Here is a 24,440-nt window from a genome sequence, read left to right as displayed (position 1 = left end):
ATTACTTCAGCTTCTCCTTCTGTAAAGCAAGTGTAACAAAAAGAATCCCTTATCTTCCCTGCTACGCATTCATTCCCTGTACATTTTCCATCTTCCCTTCTGTTTCCTATTTTTTTCTTTAAAAGTATGTTCACAGGTGTTAGAGCTGCTGTCAAGATGATCTAGATTTTGTAAAACTGAGTATTTTATGAAAGTTTAGGGTGATAAAAACTTTTCCATGATTTTATATACTGAATTTTCTCTTACTGTAGTATGCAGTAGGTTTTAGCTGTCTTGCTTCATCCACAGAATACTGTGATCAGTGAGGACAAAGTCAGCAGAAAGAATCTTAGACCAGTCACAGCCAGTTCCAGCTGGCTCTGCAGCAGACCCACTGCAGGCCAAAGCTGAGCCAATCAGCAAAGTTGGTGGTACCTCTGTGAAAACATATTTAAGAAAGGGCAAAAACGCCGGACATGCAAAGGAAGAGAAAAAAGAGTGAGAAACAGCAGTGCGAACACCAAGGTCAGAGAAAGAGGAGGTGCTCCAGGCATCAGAGCAGTGATTCCCCTGCAGCCCATGGAGGACCTCATGCTGGAGCAGTTGGATATTTCCTGAAGGAATTGCAGCCCATGGAGAACCCATGCTGGAGCAGATTTTTCCTGAAGGACTGCAGCCTGTGGAAGGACTCACGCTGGAGCAGGGAAAAAGTGTCAGGAGGAAGGAGCAGCAGAGAGGAACTGTTATGGACTGACTGCAACCCTGCATTCTCCATGTCTCCTGTGCCGCAGGTCCTTCAGGGAATATCCACCTGCTCCAGCATGGGGTCCTCCATGAGGCTGCAGTGTGGATATCTGCTCTGGCATGGTCCTCTCCACAGGCTTCAGGGAATACCTGGTCCACTGTGGTCCTTTCCACTAGCTGCAGGGGAATATCTGCTCTGACACCTGGAGCACCTCCTCTCCCTCCTTCTTCTCTGACCTTGGTGTCTGCAGGATTGTTTCTCACACTTTTTTTCCTCACTCCCAGGCAGCGTTTTGCCCTTTCTTAAATATGTTTTCTCAGAGGTGCCACCAGCTTCTCTGATTGGCTCAGCTTTGACCAGTGATGGGTCCGTTGCAGAGCCAGCTGGAACCAGCTGTGTCCAGCACAGGACAGCCCCTGGCTTCTTCTCACAGATGCCACCCCTGCAGCCCCCCTCCCCCCGCTACCAAAACCTTGTCACATAAACCCAATGCAATTTTGAATAAAGAAATAGTGTTGTATCTCTTGCACAGATGTCCTGATAATGCTGAACACTAAACATCTTGGATTTCATCATGCTGTAATTCATTGTTTCTGAAAAATAAAGTTTTATCTATTTCCTAGGCTGGTAAATCAGAGACTGCTAGAAGTACAGTCCCAGGTTGAAGAACTACAGAAGTCTTTTCAGGAGCAAGGTTCAAAAGCTGAAGATGTAAGTAGAAATGTATGTAAAACTTGTGTTCAAGTAATTGCTATTATCCTACCTTTCAGCTTTACATAATATCTCCGGCTTGTTACATCATGAAGAAATAATGCAGATGGAGATTTCTGGTAGCTTTCCATATGTGCTGTTATGGCCTTACATTTAAACTGTATTTTTCTCAATGAGAAATGTAAAATGAAATGTTTGTCTAGAATAAAAAAAAACCCTTTCTTTGTAGAAAAGGAATTAAATAATTTTTTCCCCTTCAGTGTGTCCATTCCAGTAGTAAACTCAGCATTATTTAAAAATCTGTAATTAGAATAGAGACATTTATAGGAAATTAAGGATACATTGATTTTCCATTTCTTAGTAAAATATCCCAAAGTATTTTTGTTTAACGGTTCTTCATGGTAGTAAATACCTTTCTTGCCAGTGGAAACCCAGTAATTGCTGATATAAATGTGTAACTCTAATGCAAGATGTCATGCAAGCCAAAACTAAAAAAGTCAAATGAGCAGTCCTTTGACACAGTGCAATATTTTCTATTTCTGTATACCTAGATACTGTACATTTTAATATTTAAAATAAAGACATTGTCACAGGGTTAGTGTGGGAACACAAATTCTAATCTTCCACTGAAAATTTTATTTGCCACCTCTCTTATTTGAGAGTAGAAGCTATAGAACTGTCCTGAAAGCAGTGATTTCCTATTTAGAAAAATGCTCTTAAGAAATAACTTATAATTCATTTTAAAATGGGTCTATACTATTATGTCATTCCATGATATTCTTTGCTATCTTGGTTACAGGTCAAAACCAAATTTTTCAGGGTCATTAAAATCTGGATATACTCCTTGCATGTTTTGTGGTAAACAGACTCAACAGAATCGTTGATCTTTGGCACCCTTAACAGGAGCACCATTTAATAGTGTCCAGTTGAGTGGAACCCTTATTACTAACACTATCACTATCATTTTGGCGTAGGAAGTCTCAAAAAGCCCAACCCAACTGATATTGATTCTGTTATCCGTGTACGAAAGGCTGAGAAATCTTAGGGCTTCCTCAGCAGTGCAACAGCCTAAGTAATTCAGTCAGCTAAGTCTCCACCTTTCTCATGCTCTCATAAACATTCCTGCCTTGTTAGCCCAGTGAGATCAGAGCACTGATATTTTGGTATTGACATGAAGAATAACACAACTTTACTGACATGCTGTTAATCTCTCAGAAAAAGGATCTTTGTTGGTCTCAGCTCCACTCTGGCAAGAAGAGTTGTGGGAGCTGAAGGCAAATCATGGTCCCACTGAAAATCAAGAGGAAAACCTCTGTTTACTTCAGTGGAGTCAGGATTTCACCCTGTCTTGTCAAGGAATGCATTTAAATATGCTTGAAATTAAGGATTGGTGAATACAGACAGAGGAATTTTTAGCAGTTCCATTTGACAAGTTTGATTGTAATATTGCTAAATTTAACATTCGCCTGAAAACTTATGATGATATTTCTTAAAACACACCTAGCCTATTATATTTATGTACCAGAAAATGAAACTTCACTTTTACAGTTTAGAAACCCAGAGAAAGCATTTATTGAAAAGACACATAATTTTTTTTCTCATGAGTTTTGTTATTTTCAGCAGTTGACATATAAAGCTTTGTTTTGTGATTTACTTTTTGAGCAATGTGTTTATGAAAGCTATTCTCAGATGTGGAGAGTATTGTAAATAATCTCAGTCTAATCAAATATACCTTTATTTATTGTAATTTTAAATCTGGCCCTGTTTGAGGCTTTGGTTTAGACAGTGATTTAAGATATGTCTACAGTGTGCTTAAAGGACTGACTACAGCCCATGTAGGTATAATCTGAGCTGGTTTGGGTTCTGCTAGTAGCAAGACCATGCCAGCACAGGTTTTCACATGGAACTGTACAGCCTGCTGTGGGTACCAGGCAGAGCTGAAGCTCATGATGCACCAGCTGCATTCCTAGCTTCAGTATAAATTTGACCACACCAGCAGTGATATATAGGCACTACCCCCATGGACCTATCTTGTTGGATTCTGAATATTTGCCTACATGTACTCTTAAATGAGAAGAAAAGGAAATGTAGAATCATAAAATACTTTAAGTTGGAAGGTACCTTTAGGGGTCTGGATGTCTGGTCCATCTTCCTACTCAAAGCAGGGGCTAACCTGTTAAACCTGTTAGGGGACATCAGGCCAGATCCATCAGCCCGAGAGACATGAAGCTGCCATAGCTCCATGTCTCCAGGTCCAACCAATAGTGAGGCTAAAGATGTATTACCAGTAAGCACAAGCACACAGAGCACACATATATACCACATATACACATATACACATGGCTGGCCACACAGATCACAGACAGACACACAGAGCACTCACATGAACACAGACAGCACCAATGGCCTCATCCTGCTCCCCTCTCTGGCTGAGCAGGATAGAGGTCCACTAGTGCAAATATATGTATATATATATAATGTAGATGCCTTCAGCAGCAGGGCTCAGACATTCAGTCTGACCAGTAGCTGGCCCCTGGATCCCAGTCTCCCCAGTTGCTGGCACCCAGATGTAAGAGCCCTTGAAGCTGCAGGCCCACTCCAGTTGCTGGTGCAGGGGCCAGGACTCCTCTGGTCCCCCAATAGCCAGTCTCACCCTTAGAGAAAAACAAACACATACGTTCCTGGCTCCCAGGTCATTTCATCTACATGCTGGCTAGTCCAGCTTGATATTCGCTAGCAATCACACACTCACTCACACAGCCACCATACTTGGCTCCAGTTGCTGACGCTATGGGCACGCAGGTGCTCTGGCTCCTGGTCCCACTCTGGTGGCTGGCATTGGATTTCACTCACTCTGGTCACTCTAGTTGCTGGCACCCAGGCACACGAGCCCCTGTGACCTGTGGTCTCACTCCAGTCACTGGCACTCAGATCCCCATACGCACACATGCACACAGAATAAAGTTCCTCACCCAGGGAAAGAGTTAGAAATGGAATTTAATAAGATAACACAGACTGCGCTGATCAGGTACAGGGCATGGCCAGACAAGTGTACTGACCAGACACTGTTTTCATGCGACAGGCCCATTTTATCTCTGTACCTGCTATTTTCCCACATTTGTTCCTCCCCAAATCACCTAAACCCCTTCCTTTTCCTGCCTTTGGTTCATCCCCTGAACATCCCGTAATAAGTCCTGTGCAATCCCAAAATGTTTTTTCCCCATAATGTGTCCCATACCCCTAGGCAGAAACTCCCCCTCAGTCCGAAAGGTGCTCCAGCATTGACTCATCTTGATGGATTCCATGCCTGGACCATGGGGCTGATGCTCTCCTGGGACAGCCCTAGGAGAGGCCAACAGGGTGTCCCTTCCTCTGAGTGTGTAATTTGTTGTTATATTTCTTAGAAAAACTGGAAAAGGAAAAAAGCAAACGACCAAAACCTGCAGCTCCATAGCTACTGTAAAGTTCTATAGCTCTGTTTGAACTCTGGAGTCACCGAGTTATGTTACCTCCTTGGTCACTTGTGTTATTTTACCTCTGTCGTGGTTTAGCTTCAGCAGACAACTAAACACCACACAGCCGCTTGCTCACCCTCCCTGGTCCCGGTGGGAAGGGGAAGAGAATGAGAAGAGCAAAAGTAAGAAAACTTGTGGGTTGAGATAAAAACAGTTTAATAATTGGAACAAAAAATAATAATAAACTGTAATGAAAAGGAAAACAAGGAGAGGAACAAAACCCAGGAAAAAAAAAAAACAAGTGATGCAATCGCTCACCACCTGCCGACCGATGCCCAGCCAGTCCCCGAGCAGCGATCGCTGCCCCCCTGGCCAACTCCCCCCAGTTTATATACTGAGCATGACGTCATACGGTATGGAATAGCCCTTTGGCCAGTTGGGATCAACTATCCTGGCTGTGCCCCCTCCCAGCTTCTTCTGCACCTGGCAGAGCATGGGAAGCTGAAAAGGCCTTTACTAGTGTAAGCACTACTTAGCAACAACTGAAACATCAGTGTGTTATCAATATTATTCTCATACTAAATCCAAAACACAGCACTATACCAGCTACTAGGAAGACAATTAACTCTATCCCAGACAAAACTAGGACAGTATCCGCCCCTTATTCTATACCATCTATGTCATGCCCAGGTTCTACCCTTTCCAATACATTCCAATTAATCACCACCACTTTCCCTGTCTTTTGAAATATACACACAGGTATCATTCCCTTGGTCTATGGGCCATCCCTCTAAAATGTCTGTTGGGTTCATTTAGTCCATGAGTTTGGGTTCCATCTGTCATAACAGTCCTTCTGGGCAGGAGAGATGGTGTGTGGTGTTGGAATGTTGCATGCTGAAGCCAGTTCTGGTTCCATCACTGCTGCACTTTGCTTGGTTTCATGAGAGTTCATTCTTCATTAATCTGGGTGATTCTTACTGTAATACCATTGATAAGGCATGTAGCAACCATAAAAGTGATGACATACAGTATTATATAGGAATTAACATCGTATCATTTAGTTCATTGGCTATTCTCACCCAAAATCAAATCCCCTTGAGGTACACAGCGGACTTCCCCATCCTTTCGAATTACCCACCAAGGGCACCCAGGTCCTTGAGCAAAAGCAATCCCACGAATGGGCTTGCCTTTGCCCGAGGCAGGAGTAACCCAGACTGTCTTCCCCAGCATGTTTTTTATGTGCATTACAGGGACTTTATCCCCTTCTACAGTACGTAGAAGTTTTGATTGGGCAGGGCCAGCTCGATTGGCAGATCCCCTAGTGTTGACTAACCAGATGGTCTGTGCTAAATGTGTATCCCAATGTTTGAATGTCCCACCACCCATTGCTCTCAGTGTAGTCTTTAACAGTCCATTGTATCGTTTGATTTTCCCAGAGGCTGGTGCATGATAGGGGATGTGATATACCCACTCAATGCCATGAACTTTGGCCCAGGTGTCTATGAGCTTGTTTCGGAAATGAGTCTCGTTGTCTGACTCAATTCTTTCTGGGGTGCCATGTCGCCACAGGACTTGCTTTTCAAGGCCCAGGAGAGTGTTCCCGGTGGTGGCATGGGACACAGGATATGTTTCCAGCCATCCGGTGGTTGCTTCCACCATTGTAAGCACATGGCGCTTGCCTTGGCGGGTTTGTGGGAGTGTGATATAATCCATCTGCCAGGCCTCCCCATATTGATATTTCAGCCATCGCCCTCCATACCACAGAGGCTTTAACCACGTGGCTTGCTTGATTGCAGCGCATGTTTCACATTCATGGCTACCCTGTGCAATAGTGTCCATGGTCAAGTCCACCCCTCGATCACGAGCCCATCTATATGTTGCATCTCTTCCTTGATGGCCTGAGGTGTCATGGGCCCACCTAGCTATAAATAATTCACCCTTATGTTGCCAGTCCAGATCCACCTGAGCCACTTCAATCTTAGCAGCCTGATCCACCTGCTGGTTGTTTTGATGTTCCTCAGTGGCCTGACTCTTGGGTACATGAGCATCTACGTGATGTACTTTTACAACCAGGTTCTCTTCCTGGGCAGCAATATCTTGCCACAATGCTACAGCCCAGATGGGTTTGCCTCTGCGCTGCCAAATGTTCTGCTTCCATTGCTGTAACCATCCCCACAGGGCATTTGCCACCATCCATGAATCAGTACAGAGATAGAGCACTGGCCACTTTTCTCATTCAGCAATGTCTAAAGCCAACTGGATGGCCTTTACTTCTGCAAATTGGCTCGATTCACCATCTCCTTCAGCAGTTTCTAAAACTTGTTGTATAGGACTCCATACAGCAGCTTTCTATCTCCGATGCTTTCCTACAAGATGACAGGACCCATCAGTGAACAGGGCATATTGCTTCTCATTTTCTGGCATTTTATTGTACAGTGGGGCCTCCTCAGCACATGTAACCTCCTCCTCTGGCGATATTCCAAAATCTTTGCCTTCTGGCTGGTCCATGATCACTTCCAAGATTCCTGGGCCACTGGGGTTTCCTATCCAAGCCCGTTGTGTGATCAGTGCCACCCACTTACTCCACGTAGCATCAGTTGCATGATGTCTAGAGGGGACCCTCCCTTTGAACATCCAGCCCAGCACCGGCAGTCGGGGTGCCAGGAGGAGCTGTGCTTCAGTACCAACCACTTCCAAAGCAGCTTGAACCCCTTCATATGCTGCCAATATCTCTTTTTCAGTTGGAGTATAGCAGGCCTCGGATCGTCTGTATCCCTGACTCCAAAACCCTAGGGGTCGACCTCGTGTCTCCCCTGGTGCTTTCTGCCAGAGGCTCCAGGTAGGGCCATTCTCCCTGGCTGCGGTGTCAAGCACATTTTTTACATCTTTCCCTGCCCGGACTGGCCCAAGGGCTACGGCATGAACTATCTCTTAATTTGTTCAAAGGCTTGTCGTTGCTCAGGGCACCATTTGAAATTGTTCTTCTTCTGGGTCCCTTGGTAGAGAGGGCTTACGATCAGACTGTAATTTGGAATATGCATTCTCCAAAAACCCACAACGCCTAAGAAAGCTTGTGTTTCCTTTTTGCTAGTTGGTGGGGACATGGCTGTTATTTTGTTGATCACATCCATTGGGATCTGACGACATCCATCTTGCCATTTAATTCCTAAAAACTGGATCTCCTGTGCAGGTCCCTTGACCTTACTTTGTTTTATGGCAAAACCAGCTTTCAGCAGGATTTGGACTATTTTCTTCCCTTTCTCAAAAACCTCTTCTGCTGTATTGCCCCACACAATGATGTCATCAATGTATTGCAGATGTTCTGGAGCTTCGCCCTGTTCCAGTGCTGTCTGGATCAGTCCATGGCAAATGGTAGGGCTGTGTTTCCACCCCTGGGGCAGCCGATTCCAGGTGTACTTAACGCCCCTCCAAGTGAAAGCAAACTGTGGCCTGCACTCTGCTGCCAAAGGGATTGAGAAGAACGCATTAGCGATATCACTTGTAGCATACCACTTGGCTGCCTTTGATTCCAGTTCATATTGAAGTTCCAGCATGTCCGGCACAGCAGCACTCAGTGGCAGCGTGACTTCGTTCAGGCCATGGTAGTCTACTGTTAATCTCCACTCTCCATTAGACTTTTGCACTGTCCATATAGGACTGTTAAAAGATGAGCGGGTCTTTCTGATCACTCCTTGGCTCTCCAGTCAACAAATCAGCTTATGGATGGGAATCAGGGAGTCTCGGTTGGTACGATATTACCTCCGGTGCACCGTTGTGGTAGCAATTGGCACCTGTTGTTCTTCGACCCTCAGCAACCCCACAACAGAAGGGTCCTCCGAGAGACCGGGCAGGGTGGACAGCTGTGTAATTTCCTCCATCTCCAAGGCAGCTATACCAAAAGCCTACCAGTATCCTTTTGGGTCCTTGAAATGCCCTCTCCTGAGGTAGTCTATGCCAAGGATGCACAGAGCCTCTGTGCCAGTCACAATGGAGTGCTTTTGCCATTCATTCCCAGTTAGGCTCACTTCAGCCTCCAATACAGTTAGCTGTTGGGATCCCCCTGTCACTCCAGAAATACAGATGGATTCTGCCCTATATAGCTTGATGGCATTAGGGTGCACTGTGCACCAGTGTCCACCAGAGCCTTATACTCCTGTGGGTCTGATGTTCCAGGCCATCGAATCCACACAGTCCAGTAAACCCGGTTGTCCCTTTCCTCCACCTGGCTGGAGGCAGGGCCCCTCTAGTCCTGGTCATAGTATTCATTACCCACTTCTTGTACATACGAGTCACGAGTTTCTTCATTAAAATCAGAAGTAAGATCAGCCCTTTTACTCTGCCTGGGGAACTGTCCACTGGAAACCGGAGCAGCAATTTTCCTGGAAGAACCCCCTTTGGTGATTGTTTTCCTTGCAACTCACGTACCCGTGCCTCTAGGGTCGAGGTAGGTTTTCCATCCCACTTCCTCATGTCCTCTCCGTGGTCACTCAGGTAAAACCACAGGGTGGCCCATGGTGTGTACCCTCTATATCCTCTCTCTTGAGCAGAGGAACGCAGACTCCTAATAGCTGAGATACTGGTCCGTACAGGTAGAAAGTAGGACATATCCTCTTTGAGTTGCTGGACCTTCCGGGACAGTTTCTCCACAGCTGAGACAAGGGAGGAAGAGATACTTTCTCCGTATTCCTGGAGTTGGCTAGCCGCTTCATCCACCGTTGGTTCCTCTCCATCTTTCCAGGTCAGTATTGCCAATGAGTTGGCACACGACGATGGTGCGCTCCGCACCAACTTCCGCCACATGGGTCATGTGCACTGGACTTCATGTGGATCTTTGGATAAATGCTCATTGTTCAGGTCACCATAAATCACCTCCAGCACGCCTAATTCCCTCAGGTACTGGATACCTCTCTCCATGGTGGTCCATTTGCCTGGGCGGTATACAACATCTTCCTTGAAGGGATATCTTTCCTTAATACCTGACAGGAGTCACCTCCAGAGGCCGAGGGCTTGTGCCCCTTTTCCAATCGCTTTGTCAATGCCCCCTTCCCTAGAAAGGGATCCCAGCTGTTTGGCTTCCTTACCCTCTAATTCGAGGCTGCTGGCCCTGTTATCCTAGCATCGGAGCAGCCAGGTGACAACGTGCTTGCCTGGACGATGGCTGAAATCTTTTTGCATATCTTGCAGCTCGCTCAGGGATAGGGATCGGGTGGTTTCCGTCTCGTTTATGAGTTCTTCCTCTTCCTCTGCCTCTCTTTGTGATGGCCCTTCTTTTTCATCCTCCCTTTCTAAAGGAGCTGACTTTCACTTCCAAGATTTCTTCTTGTGTATAGGGGCAACTGATACAGGCACGGGTTGGTTCCCTGTTTCAGCCGCAGTGCCTGTCATGGGGAATGGAGCAACCGCAGTATCTGTCGCAGCGGGGGTTGGAGTAGCTGTGGTGCCTCTCACTTTGTCGTCAGATCCAGAGACCTTCTCTTCCCCTTGAGGGAGGGTACTGAATAGTGTTGAACAGGGCTTGGTAGGCATGGGCCAGGCCCCAGCACATTGCAGTGATTTGTGTCTCTTTGGAATTGCCAGGGTGACAGCATACTTTTTCCAAATATTCTACTAATTTTTCAGGATTCTGCACTTGTTCAGGGGTGAGGTTCCAAAACACTGGAGGTGCCCACTGTCCTAGGCGTTTGCCCATGCTATCCCACACACCCTGCCACTCATAACTATCCAGCCTTGGGGCAGATCTCTGGATGATATTCTTAAATTGCTTACTAATCTTGGACAAAACCGAAACAAGATTCCCAAGCAATACCAATAAAAGGATCTTAACTACCCAAGGATGTTCAAGATACTGAAAAGTTATTGTAATGAAGGAGGAAACATTGTAGAAGAAAATAGAGAAGGTGCCATTCTGTATTTCCTCCATTAAAAACCTCTCAGAGGAAGAAGTATAATTGCTAAATGTCTCCACGACGTGGTACCCGGCGTACAGTAATGGCTTCAGTACAAAACTCAGATACCAAATTAAGCTCAAGGTCACTGTTTTAATAACAAATCTCGCAGGCAAAACATCACTAATTACTGCAGAGCACAGCAAACTGCAAAAACGAACACCAGTCTTTAACATGAACAGCAAAAAAATGAGCATGGTGCAGATCAGGTAAACCAATATCGAGAACAGATGAATCAATATCGTGACCCACAACTATTAACAGATCCAAATTCTTTAATATGCTCTGGTTAATCTGTTATTATCTCAAAGCCTTCGTGCCCCACATTGGGCGCCAAAAAGGACTGTTGTGGTTTAGCTTCAGTCGGGGACTAAGCACCACACAGCAGCTCGCTCACCCTCCCTGCTCCCAGTGGGATGGGGGAGAGAATCGGAAGAGTAAAAGTAAGAAAACTCATGGATTGAGATAAGAACAGTTTAATGATTGGGAAATGTATATATAGAAATGTAATAATAATAATAATAATAATAATTTGAAATGAAAAGGAAAACAACAAGACAGAGAGGGAGGAACAAAACAAAGGAAAAAAAAAACAAGTGATGCAATCACTCACCGCCTGCTGACCGATGCCCAGCTAGTCCCTGAGCAGCGATCGCTACCCCCCGGCCAACTCCCCCCAGTTTATATACTGAGCATGACGTCATATGGTATGGAATAGCCCTTTGGCCAGTTTGGATCAACTGTCTTGGCTGTGCCCCCTCCCAGCTTCTTGTGCACCTGGCAGAGCATGGGAAGCTGAAAAGTCCTTGACGAGTGTAAGCATTACTTAGCAACAACTAAAACATCACTGTGTTATCACATTATTCTTATCCTAAATCCAAAACACAGCGCTATACCAGCTACTAGGAAGAAAATTAGCTCTATCCCATCTCGAACCAGGACACCTCCTACCCTCTTTATTCATAGTGTAAAAGACAATCCAACTTTGAACTAATCAAACAGCACAACCCAGGAATGTGGTTTAAAATTAAATTTTGAAGTCGTTAAACTCCAACTAAAAATTTTCTTGGATTGCATACAAATTTTCTGTATTTACTTTGTGTTTAAACTTTTCTTGAAAAAATATGTAAAGGAAGAACAATGAATTAATTTTGTTGATGATTTTATTTTATATTGTGATAGCACTTTGGAGTATCAGTCACAGACTAGGACTCCACTATAACAGGTACTGGACAAATGCAAACTAAAAAGGCAGTCTCTGAGTTAAATATCCAATATTTTAAGTCTTTTATTTAAACCGTGTTAAAATAACACCAATTCAGAATCTCTCAAGCAGAATACATCTATCTCTACATGTTGATTGCAGCCCAACAGACTACCTATTTTCTGCTGCTTTTTACTCTTGTGGTTTAACCCGGAGAGGCAGCTAAGCACCACACAGCTGGTTGCTCACTCCCCCCACAATGGGATGGGGGAGAGAATCAGAAGGGTAAAAGTGAGAAAACTCATGGGTTGAGATAAAGACAGTTTAATAGGGAAAGCAAAAGCTGCACGTATAAGCAAAGCAAAATAAGGAGTTCATTCTCTCCTTCCCATTGGCAGGCAGGTGTTCAGCCATCTCCAGGAAAGCAGGGCTTCATCACACGTAACAGTTACTTGGGAAGACAAACACCATCACTCCGAACGTCCCCCCTTCCTTCTTCTTCCCCCAGTTTTTATATTGCTGAGCATGACATCATATGGTATGGAATATCCTTTTGGTCAGTTGGGGTCAGCTGTCCCAGCTGTGTCCCCTCCCAACTTCTTGTGCACCCCCAGCCTACTTGCTGGTGGGGTGGTGTGAGAAGCAGAAAAGGCCTTGACTCTGTGTAAGCACTGCTCAACAATAACGAAAACATCCCTGTATTATCATCACTGTTTTCAGCACAAATCCAAAACATAGCCCCATACTAGCTACTATGAGGAAAATTACCTCTATCCCAGCCAAAACCAGTACAGCTACTAATGGGACTTCAATGTTAAAATTGCTTTTCATAACAGCAATTGCTTTCCTTTGAAATTCTGGTTTGAGTATGATGTTTGCATATGCGTGAAAGTGGAAAAGCATTCATATACTTGAACACAGTATGGATAATTTTTACTAGCTTTCCTAAACTCTCCAGAATATGTGACAGGATGAAACTGTTAATGAGAACAGAGAAGTAAGAAAAATGTGCATGTCTGGAAAAAAATGCATAGCTTTAAGCTTTTCTGTTCATGAGTTACTAAATAGTTTCTTCTGTTGGTTGCTGTTTTTGTTTTATGCTAATATGTCATCTCTGTTTCCTGGCATGGGTTTCTGCTCAAGGCTATTGTGAGTATGGCTTTCTGTTTACTTAACACTACTTTTTCTTTATAGGCATTTATGGTTTTGATTTTAAAAGATGCTCACTGTATATAAAGTGAGTTTATGATTAAACCAAAATTTACTTTGAAGCTCCCCACCACCATCACCCCTGCCAAGAGCTTATTCAAATGTGACTTAGCCAGAAATCAGAACACCATAAGGTGTATTATATTTATGTATTTGTAGGCAAAGATGTGAAAACAGAGAAAAGCAGAGCAATTGAGGATAAAATTTCTGCTGTGCTCTGGTCAGTGGCACTCCATCTAATTTTTGTGGGGACAGAATTTTACCTCAAGTCTTTATGTGAATTTGCTTTGATGCATTGGACTGCTCTTCAAGCAAATTTTCCACTATTTAATTTTAAATAATTTTGTTGAGTCTAATCTACAAAAGTACTGAATCAAAAAGCAATGAAAACAACTGAAATAATATAATTTTGTCATTAATGGATCTCTCATATATTGATCCAATTCCAAGAAAATATTTGTGAAGTTATAAGGCATTCTGATTTTGGTAAAGTCCACAGCTATCAAGGAAAGGACAACTACAGAAAACTGCTATACAATTATGACCTAAAAATGGGTGACATTAAATGGCTGTGTTCTGGTTATAATTGTGAAATTATATATTTTAATATAACTGCAATTATACTAAGCACCATAACGTATTAAAATAACTGACACATTTAACTTTCTATTTTAGTCGCTGCTTCTGCAAAAGAAACTTGAAGAGCATCTGTAAGTAATAAAACTTTCCATATTTTGCTTGCCATATGAAATTATCTGCTTTCCATATGCTTAGCAGGTGCTTAGCCATTAACAGCAGTGGGAAGGCAGTAGTGCATTTGAGAGAGATCTAAAAGAAGAGAAATGCAGATAGCTCAGGAATATGTAGAGAATCTGTTACTGAGGCATTATTTTCATTTCTTATGGAAAGCCTTTGCCAAATTAAAAGGAGTTATGAAAGAGCCACCATTTTCTGGTGCTTAGAAAACTTGATTTAAAATTGTGTAAAGCTTAAGTTAAGAGGAATAATTAATGTTGTTCTGAGGAAAACAATTTAATATAAACAATATTTACATTTTTACATTTTAGTATACATTATGGACTGAAAGATAACATTTTATTGAGTGTGATCTTTCTGTTCTACTATTTCTGCACTGCTCTTAATTTTACACTTTTTTTAAACTGCAAGTTTTACTTAAAGAATTGTTTGCTTGTTAACTGGCTTACTAGAAAGTATAGTCTCTCTAGAACTTGGGGGGGGTGTAAGCCATTCTTCCCAAATCTTATCACAGCTATTGATATTATACACTTCAAACATGCTTTGTACAATTTCTTATAAATTCTAAAGTAAGTATATAAGTCTGGGCTGAGAATGGAGCTATCTGGTTTTATAACTCTGCATAGGGTTAGGGTTAGGGTTAAGGTTAGGGTTAAATACCCTAGAGGTATTTAAAAGACATGTAGATGTGGTGCTTAGGGACATGGTTTAGTGGTGGACTTGGCAGTGCTAGGTTAACGATTGGACTCGATGATCTTAAAGGTCTTTTCCAACCTAAACAATTCTATGATTCTATGATACATGGTAGTGCTTTTTAGTATATTTTATAAACATTCCCATAGACATTGACCCACTTGTCATTTGTCCTCATGCCTCACAGCCAAGTCAACTATACTCCCAGAAATATACCATACTCTGAGGGTTTGGGTTTTTTTATCACTTAATGTTCATTCAGGAGGATAAGAGTATTGGAAAAATAATATGTGCTTTTATGGTTTGTAACAGTGAGAAGCTCCATGAAGCTAACAATGAGCTACAGAAGAAACGAGCTATTATTGAGGATTTGGAACCAAGATGTAATAACAGTTGTGAGTTTTCTGATATGCACTCCATTTCTTTTAACTGTAAAATGTTTTGCATGCAGGGAATGATCTTTAATTAATATTTCATTTAATATCTATAAAAGCTGTAAGAAAAACAAAACGTGTTTCAAGTGGTAGTGGTATGTGCGGTGTTAATTACTCTGAAAGCTATAATGACCAAAAACATGCTACTAATTCTTGAGATGCAGCAGATCACATTTTAGAGCCCACCGTGGCAAAGAATGATCATCTGTCATTTAAACTCAGTTGTTCACAACTGTTGTTTTCTGAAAATAGTATTATGTCTTCTAACATCTTATGTTTAAAGGTCCTTGTTGCCACCTCCATGTTATTTTAACTCCCAATATGTTACATCAATATGTTTTCAGATTACAGAGTGGAATTGTGCTATAACTTGAGAAAGTTTTTGGACACTGGTCAATGAGAATGTAGCTTTTGGGCCATTTTGATCATATCACAGCAAGACCTCAGCACCCAGTTGTAAACAACTGAAGGGTACATCACTGATGGCTACAGCATTTGCCTTTTTTATACTGTCTAGTCTTGGTAAATAATACATTGTCTCTTACTTTTGTCAAGTAGCAATGTCAGCTTCTCTTGGAAGCACCAAAGCAATTCTATTCATTAAATGGTCTGGGAAGACTGAAATATCATTTCGGTATTCATTAGAAGAATCATAGAATCATTTAGGTTGGAAAAGGCCCTTAAGATCATTGAGTCCTAACACTGCCAAGTCCACCACTAAACCATGTCCCTAAGCACCACATCTACATGTCTTTTAAATACCTCCAGGGATTGTGACTCAACCACTTCCCTGGGCAGCCTGTTCCAATGCTTGATAACCCTTTCAGTGAAGACATTTTTCCTAATATCCAATCTAAACCTCCCCTAGTGCAACTTGAGGCCATTTCCTCTTGTCCTATCGCTAGTTACTTGGGAAAAGAGACCGACCCCCACCTCACTACAACCTCCTTTCAGGTAGTTGTAGAGAGCAATAAGGTCTCCCCTCAGCCTCCTTTTCTCCAGGCTAAACAACCCCAGTTCCCTCAGCTGGGCCTCATAAGACTTCTGCTCTAGACCCTTCACCAGCTTCGTTGCCATTCTTTGGACACGCCCCAGCACCTCAATGTCTTTCTTGTAGTGAGGGGCCCAAAACTGAACACAGTATTCGAGGTGCGGCCTCACCAGGGCCGAGTACCCAGGGACAATCACTTCCCTAGTCCTGCTGGCCACACTATTTCTGATACAAGCCAGGATGCTATTGGCCTTCTTGGCCACCTGGGCACGCTGCCGGCTCATATTCAGCCGCCTGCCGACCAACACCCCCAGGTCCTTTTCAGCTGGGCAGCTTTCCAGCTACCTAATGATTACATAATCATTAGGTAAATTTTAGATCCAATAAATTTTCATTAGTTTCCAGTTAAAACCACAGAACACTATTACATGTTACAAAATTCCACATTTTAGAAATTTATAAGACAACTGGAGATGAAGTTCAGGAGCTGAGTAGTTGATGAGTATGTAATACGTCTATACTGAACATGCCTCAGTTGTGGGGGACAGGGCAGAAAGGGGACTGGTTTTCTGAGTCCCTAACCTCTAAAATTTAGAGCATATTCAGACTTCTCTGATTGGCTTACTTGAATTGCAAGTTGTTTGTGAAAAACCTTGGGCTGAGCTTCTATCTTGATATGACAAAAACAGTTAAAGTAGTTATACTTCTTCCTTTCTTTCCATGAATAGGATAAATGGTGTGTGGGTTGTTTCTTTGGATTCTTTTAACTGGACTGAATTATGGCCAAGAAGTTTGTGCCAGAATTATACAAAATTTTGAAAAACAGATTCTATAGTCTTGATGAATACCTGCAATTGGTTCTGTAACAGATCAGTGGAAGAAATCTTACCCAGTCATCATCTTAGTGTTTTCCTTATGTTTAGAGAGAAAATTGTAAATAAGACAAACATAAATGAAAATTGAAAAATTAGGTTAAAAAACAGATAGATTAAGAGTTGTCAAATATTTATCTTTGTCTGAGAACCAGATTCCAATGTTATATACTATTTGATCAATGGTGACAAATTTGATCTTTCTCTGAGATGCAAGTAGGATGTATAGCTTGCACAAGTAGTAGTGGTTGGCACATTCTTAAATCAACACAGGAAATTGGATGTACAGTGAAACTGTCCTGTTGGTCTGCATCACTTCTTGACGATGATGTGAAGAAAACATAACTGGAGTGTTTTCATGTCACAATTTTGAAGAATTTTGTTCATTATTACCTTTGGGCAGATATGAGCAAGAATCTTGTTGACACTTAGGACTGTTAAACTTCTGTTCATTTGACCTACAATATACCATTTTTCATATGTGTTTCTGAGGTTTTGAATTAAACTTATTGTTTCCACTGCATCAATAAGCATTTTTCATTCCTTATGTAAGCTTTTCTTAACTGAAATAAAGTCCTAGCTGTGGGTTTAATGTCTGTTTAAATGCATGTAAATAAATTTAATGTAATTATTTTATCCTCTAATCCTGACATAAAGCACTCAAAATTGAAGAATTACAAGAAGCTTTGCGGAAAAAAGATGAAGAAATGAAGCAAATGGAAGAACGATACAAAAAGTATTTGGAAAAGGCCAAAAGTGTAAGTGTCTGGGTTCCAAGTTAACAATCCTTCCCTAACAGGCTGTACCACATTTTCACTCTGTAGGAATAAAACTAAATTAAGTATCTATACTTGTGACTACTATCTAACCAAAACCCTTTGTACTACTTCTGTACACATATGTACCCCACTGATACAGATTTATATTAGAGTTACCAGACAAAGCTCCTTAAGAGTCACAAGTGCCAATGAATAACACAGAGATGGTGTTAACCCCTTCCTGATGTTATGATAACCTGTTTCTTGGTGGAAGTTCTTCCAGGCTCATCAGTGAGTGATGCAGTTTGGCTGAAGTCATGTCCATGCTAGGGCTCACATGTTTTTAAAAGTTTTTTCAGCTATTTTCTAGGACAAACTTAAAAACCTCGGCCTTTACCGGAATTGTTCTTGAGTATTTGTTAGCACTCAAATGCTGCCTCTGATGGGTGCCGCATAAGAATGTAGTTAGTTGTTCCCCTCATCTTACTTAGTGGCAGAAACTTCATCACACATGCACTGCCATGGATTCTTCTTGGCTGTAGCAGAACTTTCTAAAATTTGCATTACTGGTACTCCAGATCCCTGAATCACAGCCTCTTTCCAGATAGAAGTAGTCCTTGAGTTCACAGTGAGGAGTGAGTTGAGGGGTAGCAGGTAATCCTTAGCTATAAAGAGAAAAAGGCTTCAAGGAAAGGTTTCACATGCTCTGGCCCCATGGCAGTGCAGAATGGGGGTAGGAACTGCTTCCTTGTGTCCAAGATATTGAACCTCCGAGGTCTTGCTTCCTCCTATCAACACTTTTGTTTGACAGTCCTGTTAGAGCACATTTCAAATAATGTGTGACACTTCATGATTGTTGTTTAGAGATAGTCTCCATCATCCTGGTTGACAATTTAGAGCCTCTGTCTTATTAGAGGAGAGATGTGTTTGTATTATATGTCAGCCTTTTAAAATTAAGCATTCTTTTGTTTGACATTTTAAAATGTCATTTTACTTTATTATATTGACATGTTTTAAGTTACTTCTATGTCTCTTAATCTGCCTTATGTGGTTATAATACCTTGATGCCTTTTCCAACATTGAATTAAAAACAAACTGTGGTTTTCCTCTCACAGGTTATCCGCACCTTAGATCCTAAACAAAACCAGGGTGCAGCTCCTGAGATTCAGGCACTGAAAAATCAGTTGCAGGAACGTGACAGAATGTTCCATTCATTGGAGGTAATAATCTCCATGTTTCACAGTAGATCTTTTGTGTTTCCTCATTTTGGGGTATAGACTGTGCTTCTCTAATATTTACTGTTCTCTGCAGTTAAACAATTTTAAATATATGGGGTTTGTTTTGTTTTAGAAAGAATATGAAAAAACAAAGAGTCAAAGAGAAATGGAAGAGAAGTTTATTGTTAGTGCCTGGTATAATATGGTAAGAATCTCCAAACTTAAAAACGATAAAAAGGTTAATCTTAGTTGTTTCTGTGGTGTCTATCAAGGTCTTCATTTATTTATATTTTTGTGTATAAAGTATTTTCAAATATATATACAGATGAAAGCATTCTCTTTTAGTTATCATTATATAACAGTTAACCCCTAGTGGAAAACAATAAACTTGTAAAGGCTTGACAGAGTTCATACTGAAAAACAGCAAAGTAAGCCTCAGTTCAGAATACAGAAAACCAAGGTGGTTGTTATTTTCAAGTTTCAAAACCTGAAGCATCACTTTGGGGGGGGGGGAAGGAAGCCTCAGTTTTCTTTTTTGTAATTTCAGACATTTAGTTACACTGTCTTCTAATACTCAAATTAATTCTCTTTGTTGCCCCCTCTCCAATCTTCTGCTTGTTTCTATTTCATTAGAGTGACAATGCAGGTAGTTTTGTGGACACCTGATACTCTTCTTGTGGCATTTACCAAGCTATACATATTTGGTTCTTTCATTCTGTTCACTACATATGAAAATGGGTGAGTGCAGGGTCAAGCCTCACTTACACTATTCAAAGCATATGGGAATTGTATATCAATCACACAGTGTTGGACCTTTTTGCAGCAAATTGTTCACCTTCAGCAAATGTGTTCAAGACTTACCTTTGATAGGGTGTGGCTGAGTACTGGGTTTGCGTGGCAAGGTTTTGGTAGCGAGGGACTACAGGGGTGGCTTCTGTGAGAAGCTGCTAGAAGCTTCCCCTATGTCTGATAGAGCCAATGCCAGCTGGCTCCAAGACAGACCTGCCGCTGGCCAAGGCTGAACCAATCAGCGACAGTGGTAGTGCCTCTGTGATAACATATTTAAGAAGGGGCAAAAAACCCCTGCACAACTGCAGCCAAAGAGAGGAGTGAGAATATGTGAGAGAAACAACTCTGCAGACACCAAGGTCAGTGAAGAAGGATGGGGAGGAGGTGCTCCAGGCGCCGGAGCAGAGATTCCCCTGCAGCCTGTGGTGAAGACCATGGTGAGGCAGGCTGTCCCCCTGCAGCCCATGGAGGTCCATGGTGGAGCAGATATCCACCTGCAGCCTGTGGAGGACCCCACACCAGAGCAGGTGGATGCGCCCAAAGGAGGCTGTGACCCCGTGGAGACCCCACGCTGGAGCAGGGTCCTGGCAGGACCTGTGACCCCATGGAGAGGAGTCCATGCTGGAGCAGGTTTTCTGGCAGGACTTGTGACCCCCATGGGGGACCCACGCTGGAGCAGTTCATGAAGAACTGCAGCCTGTGGGAAGGACTCACATTGGAGAAGTTTGTGGAGGACTGTCTCCTGTGGGAGGGACCCCACGGTGGAGCAGGGGAAGAGTGTGAGGAGTCCTCCCCCTGAGGAGGAAGGAGTGGCAGAGACAACGTGTGATGAACTGACTGCAACCCCCATTCCCCGTCCCGCTGCGCCGCTGGGGGGAAGGAGGTAGAGAATTTGGGAGTGAAGTTAAGCCGGGGAAGAAGGGAGGGGTGAGGGGAAGGTGTTTTAAGATTTAGTTTTTATTTCTCATTATCCTACTCTGATTTTGACTGGTAATAAATTAAACTAATTTCCCCAAGTCAAGTCTGTTTTGCCCGTGACGGTAATTGCTGAGTGATCTCCCTGTCCTTATCTCGACCCACAAGCCTTTCGTTATATTTTCTCTCCCCTGTCCAGCTAAGGAGGGGGATTGATAAAGAGGGTTTGGTGGGCACCTGGCATCCAGCCAGGGACAACCCACCACAGGCTGCTTTGAAACTGTTCTTCTGATAGGAGTCCCTGACCCCCCCTGTAACATGCATCTGTTTCATCATAGAGGTTAAATAATTTCACTCTGTCTTCCCTTGGAAGAGTTTCCTTCTTGCTGTTTTATGTTCCTGCTATGTTCATGAGTAGGAAAGTAAAATGGTGTTTAAACAGAGCATTTGAATCTTTTTGGTATTGAAGGCACTTTCAGGTGACCTGGTGCCCTTGTCCAACTACATAATGTTGGTCCCACTGGTAAGCAGAAGACAAGGCTGAGCTGAGATATAGTTCAGTAGCCTGACTCTCATGTGGATGAAGATGATTAGTGATAGCTTCACCTGCTTCTTCCTTTTAGTTAGTTTCTGATTTTATCCACAGCCCACCATAGCTTCTATCAGCTCATACTGGTCAGGGTCTTCCAGTCAGCATGCAATTTTCTTCTTTTCCCTGCCATTCAACAGTGGGAATATTTCATAGCTCATAGCTTCTGCTAAAGACACAGATTCTCTCAAAAACAGACAATCACAGAATAGCTAAGGTTGGAAAGGCCTTTGGAGATCATCTGGTCCAACCCCCCTGCTCAAGCGGGGCCACCTAGAGCCAGTTGCCCAGGATCATGTCCAGACAGGTTTTGAGTAGCTCCAAGGAGGGAGATTCCACAACCTCTCTGGGCAACCTGTTCCAGTCTTCAACCACCATCACAGTCAAGAAGAGTTTTCTTATGTTCAGAGGGAACCTCCTGTGTTTCAGGTTGTGCCCAGTGCCTCTTGTCCTGTCACTGGGCACCACTGAAAAGAGCCTGGCTCTGTCTTCTTTGCACCCTCCCTTCAGGTATTTATATACATTGATGAGATCCCCCCTGAGCCTTCTCTTCTCTAGGCTAAACAATCCCAGCTCTCTCAGCCTCTCCTTGTATGAAAGATGCTCCAGTCCCTTAATCATCTTTGTGGGCCCTTTCTGGACTGTCTCCAGCATGTTCATGTCTCTCTTGTACTGTGGAGCCCATAACTGGACACAGGACTCCAGATGTGGACTCACCAGTGCTGAGTAGAGGGGAAGGATCACCTCCCTCGACCTGCTGGCAACACTCTTTCTTATGCAACCCAGGATGCTGTCGGCGTTCTTTAGCACAAGGATGCATTGCTGGCTCATGTTCAGCTTGGTATCCACCAGCACCAAAATATGCTTCCACCACTTCTATTAAGTTAGTATTTTCACAGAGGGTGAATACAATTGAGAAGTACTCTTCTAGCTCAACTTCCGAGGGGGGGGTGGGGGTGGGGGTGGCTTTCCAAAAGGTTTGTCATAGCACCATGTGTTCATGTGTGGAAATACACATTCAAGACCTGGCACACTGGGAGTCCTTTTCCTCAAGATTTACTACAAACTTGCATGATGATAAAAAGTGAACTCATTGAAAAGGCTCAGGAAGAATGTCTTAACCCCATTCTTGAAAATATAATGCTTGAAATTCATATCAGGTTAGCTCGTATTTGTGAAGAAGAAATAATAAATTGTAAATTAGTTGTTCATCATTATTTATTGGTATTCACTGATAAGTTTCTCTTTATAGGGAATGACTCTGCATAAAAAAGCAGCAGAAGACAGACTGGCTAGTACAGGCTCAGGACAGTCCTTCCTGGCTAGACAAAGGCAAGCCACAAGCACAAGGAGATCTTACCCTGGTTATGTCCAGCCAGCAACAGCAAGGTAAAGAAGCCTTGCCTTTAGAAAGAAAATTGCCCTGTGATCCAGGCCACTTCTGTTGCACATGACATTTCTGGAAACTCAACCAGTATCCTATCTCTTTGTCCCTTGTAACCACTGTTATTTCTCAGTTCAAAAAGGGGTTTTATCATGGTTTCTCATTGTTCTAATGTATTTTGTTCATGTTTTTTGGAGTCTCTGTCACTTACTCTCTCTGCCTTTTTGATTGTGCAAAAGTTTTGAAAAAAATCTAGAAAAATGTTGTATAATAATGGGATCTTTAAAATTTCTATGAAGCCTTTTCTCATATGAAAAGCCTGACATAGGCTGTATAGCAAACAAATTTGTCACAGTTGATATATTTGTGCCTACATGTATTATTATCCTATAATGTTATTGTGAAATGTATTTGCAGCCAAAAAACTTAATATTGGCAATGAAAGTAGCCTAGCCGCATCCTTTGCTATCTCATTTAGGATGTTTATGAGTTAAAAAAAGCAGAAAGCAAACAACACCCCCCCCAACAAAACCCTAAAACAAACAAAAAAAACCTTAACCCCCCACCCATCTTCTCCTACATACAGAAGTTGCTCCTATTCTTGATGCTTGGCATTTAGTAGGGAAGTGGAATTTTTGCAGGCTTTCTTTTATTCTTCCCTAAAAATGGTTCCTATCTGCTTTTGTTTATCAGCTGCTGTTATGTTTGCTGACAGGAGAATGTTTTCAAATGGTTTCTTCCACTCATGTTGAAGTTTGTGTGTGTGTGTGTGTGTGTGTGTGTGTATATGCACATATAAATAAATATAAAAGAAAGTTTTAAAATATTCAAAATGCTTTAGTATGCTACAGCATCATTCATTTAAAAGAAGGCATTTATTTTAAACTTTTGTAATTATGGACTAACAGTACATAATAGATCAATCCATTGAGGTCCAAATGTGTAGTGTGGAGGTTAATGTAGTCAAATTGTTATCCCCTACTAAAAGATCTATTTTTAACATATTAATTCAGAGGATGATTATATCAGTTACCTTACTAATGGTACTAGCTTCTTGAGGCAAGTTTCTTTGTTGCTAACTGTTGAAAATTGACTGTTGTTTATTGTACTAACTTTTAAATATGTAACTGTCTAGTAATGTCTCACCCTTGTAGCACCTTTTTGTTGGTCAGTGGAATGGATGAGGGTGCCTATTATTAATTTAGGCCCTGGTCCTACAAAGTTCTGAGCATCCCCTGAGTAATTCTTAACTCTCCCTATCATTTATTTCAAGTAATTGATGGTGCTGGACACAAAGCACATCTGATCATTGGTTGTAATACATTTGCTCAGGGAAGAGATTCACAAGCATGCATTTTGTGGCAATTTCATCTTAAAGAACTTTTTATTTAATCTGTTTTGCTCCTAATATGCATAGTCTAGTTTATACATTTATCTTTTTTACATTATTTTAATACTTTCTCCAGTGAAAGCTTTTACTTTTAATATATCCTTTCAGATAAAACACACAATAGCTTTTACTTTAACCATCCCAAGATATATTTTAATCTACACATATCATGGAAAAGGCAAAGGATCATTTAAAACCAGCATGCTTGAATTAAAGGATAGGTATAGATGAGTGGCTGTCGTGGTTTAGCCCCAGCTGGCAACTAAGCATCACACACCCGCTCACTCACTCCCCCCTTGGTGGGATGGGGGAGAGAATCGGAAGAGCAAAAGTAAGAAAACTTGAGGGTTGAGATAAAGATAGTTTAATAGGGAAAGCAAAAGCCGCGCACCCAAGCAAAGCAA

General features: G+C 42.3%; 1 protein-coding gene across 2 annotated transcripts in view; it reads left to right on the top strand.

The window, feature by feature from the left end:
* Nucleotides 1–23,692, top strand: part of LOC140650474 (protein Hook homolog 3-like) — a 131,160-nt gene extending 107,468 nt beyond the window's left edge. For both annotated transcript variants that reach the window (XM_072858748.1, XM_072858747.1), the window contains exons 16-22: nt 1,348–1,435; nt 13,924–13,958; nt 15,010–15,092; nt 17,652–17,752; nt 18,868–18,972; nt 19,103–19,174; nt 22,515–23,692. In XM_072858748.1, the coding sequence (XP_072714849.1) occupies nt 1,348–1,435; nt 13,924–13,958; nt 15,010–15,092; nt 17,652–17,752; nt 18,868–18,972; nt 19,103–19,174; nt 22,515–22,655 (625 nt within the window). In that variant the 3' untranslated portion in view covers nt 22,656–23,692. The remainder of the gene's footprint in view (nt 1–1,347; nt 1,436–13,923; nt 13,959–15,009; nt 15,093–17,651; nt 17,753–18,867; nt 18,973–19,102; nt 19,175–22,514) is intronic.
* Nucleotides 23,693–24,440: the final 748 nt, after the last annotated feature.

Source organism: Ciconia boyciana, chromosome 4 (assembly GCF_034638445.1).
Source record: "Ciconia boyciana chromosome 4, ASM3463844v1, whole genome shotgun sequence".
Lineage (NCBI taxonomy): Eukaryota > Metazoa > Chordata > Aves > Ciconiiformes > Ciconiidae > Ciconia > Ciconia boyciana.
Note: the sequence above shows the minus strand (reverse complement) of the source record. Positions and strands in the feature narration are given on the sequence as shown.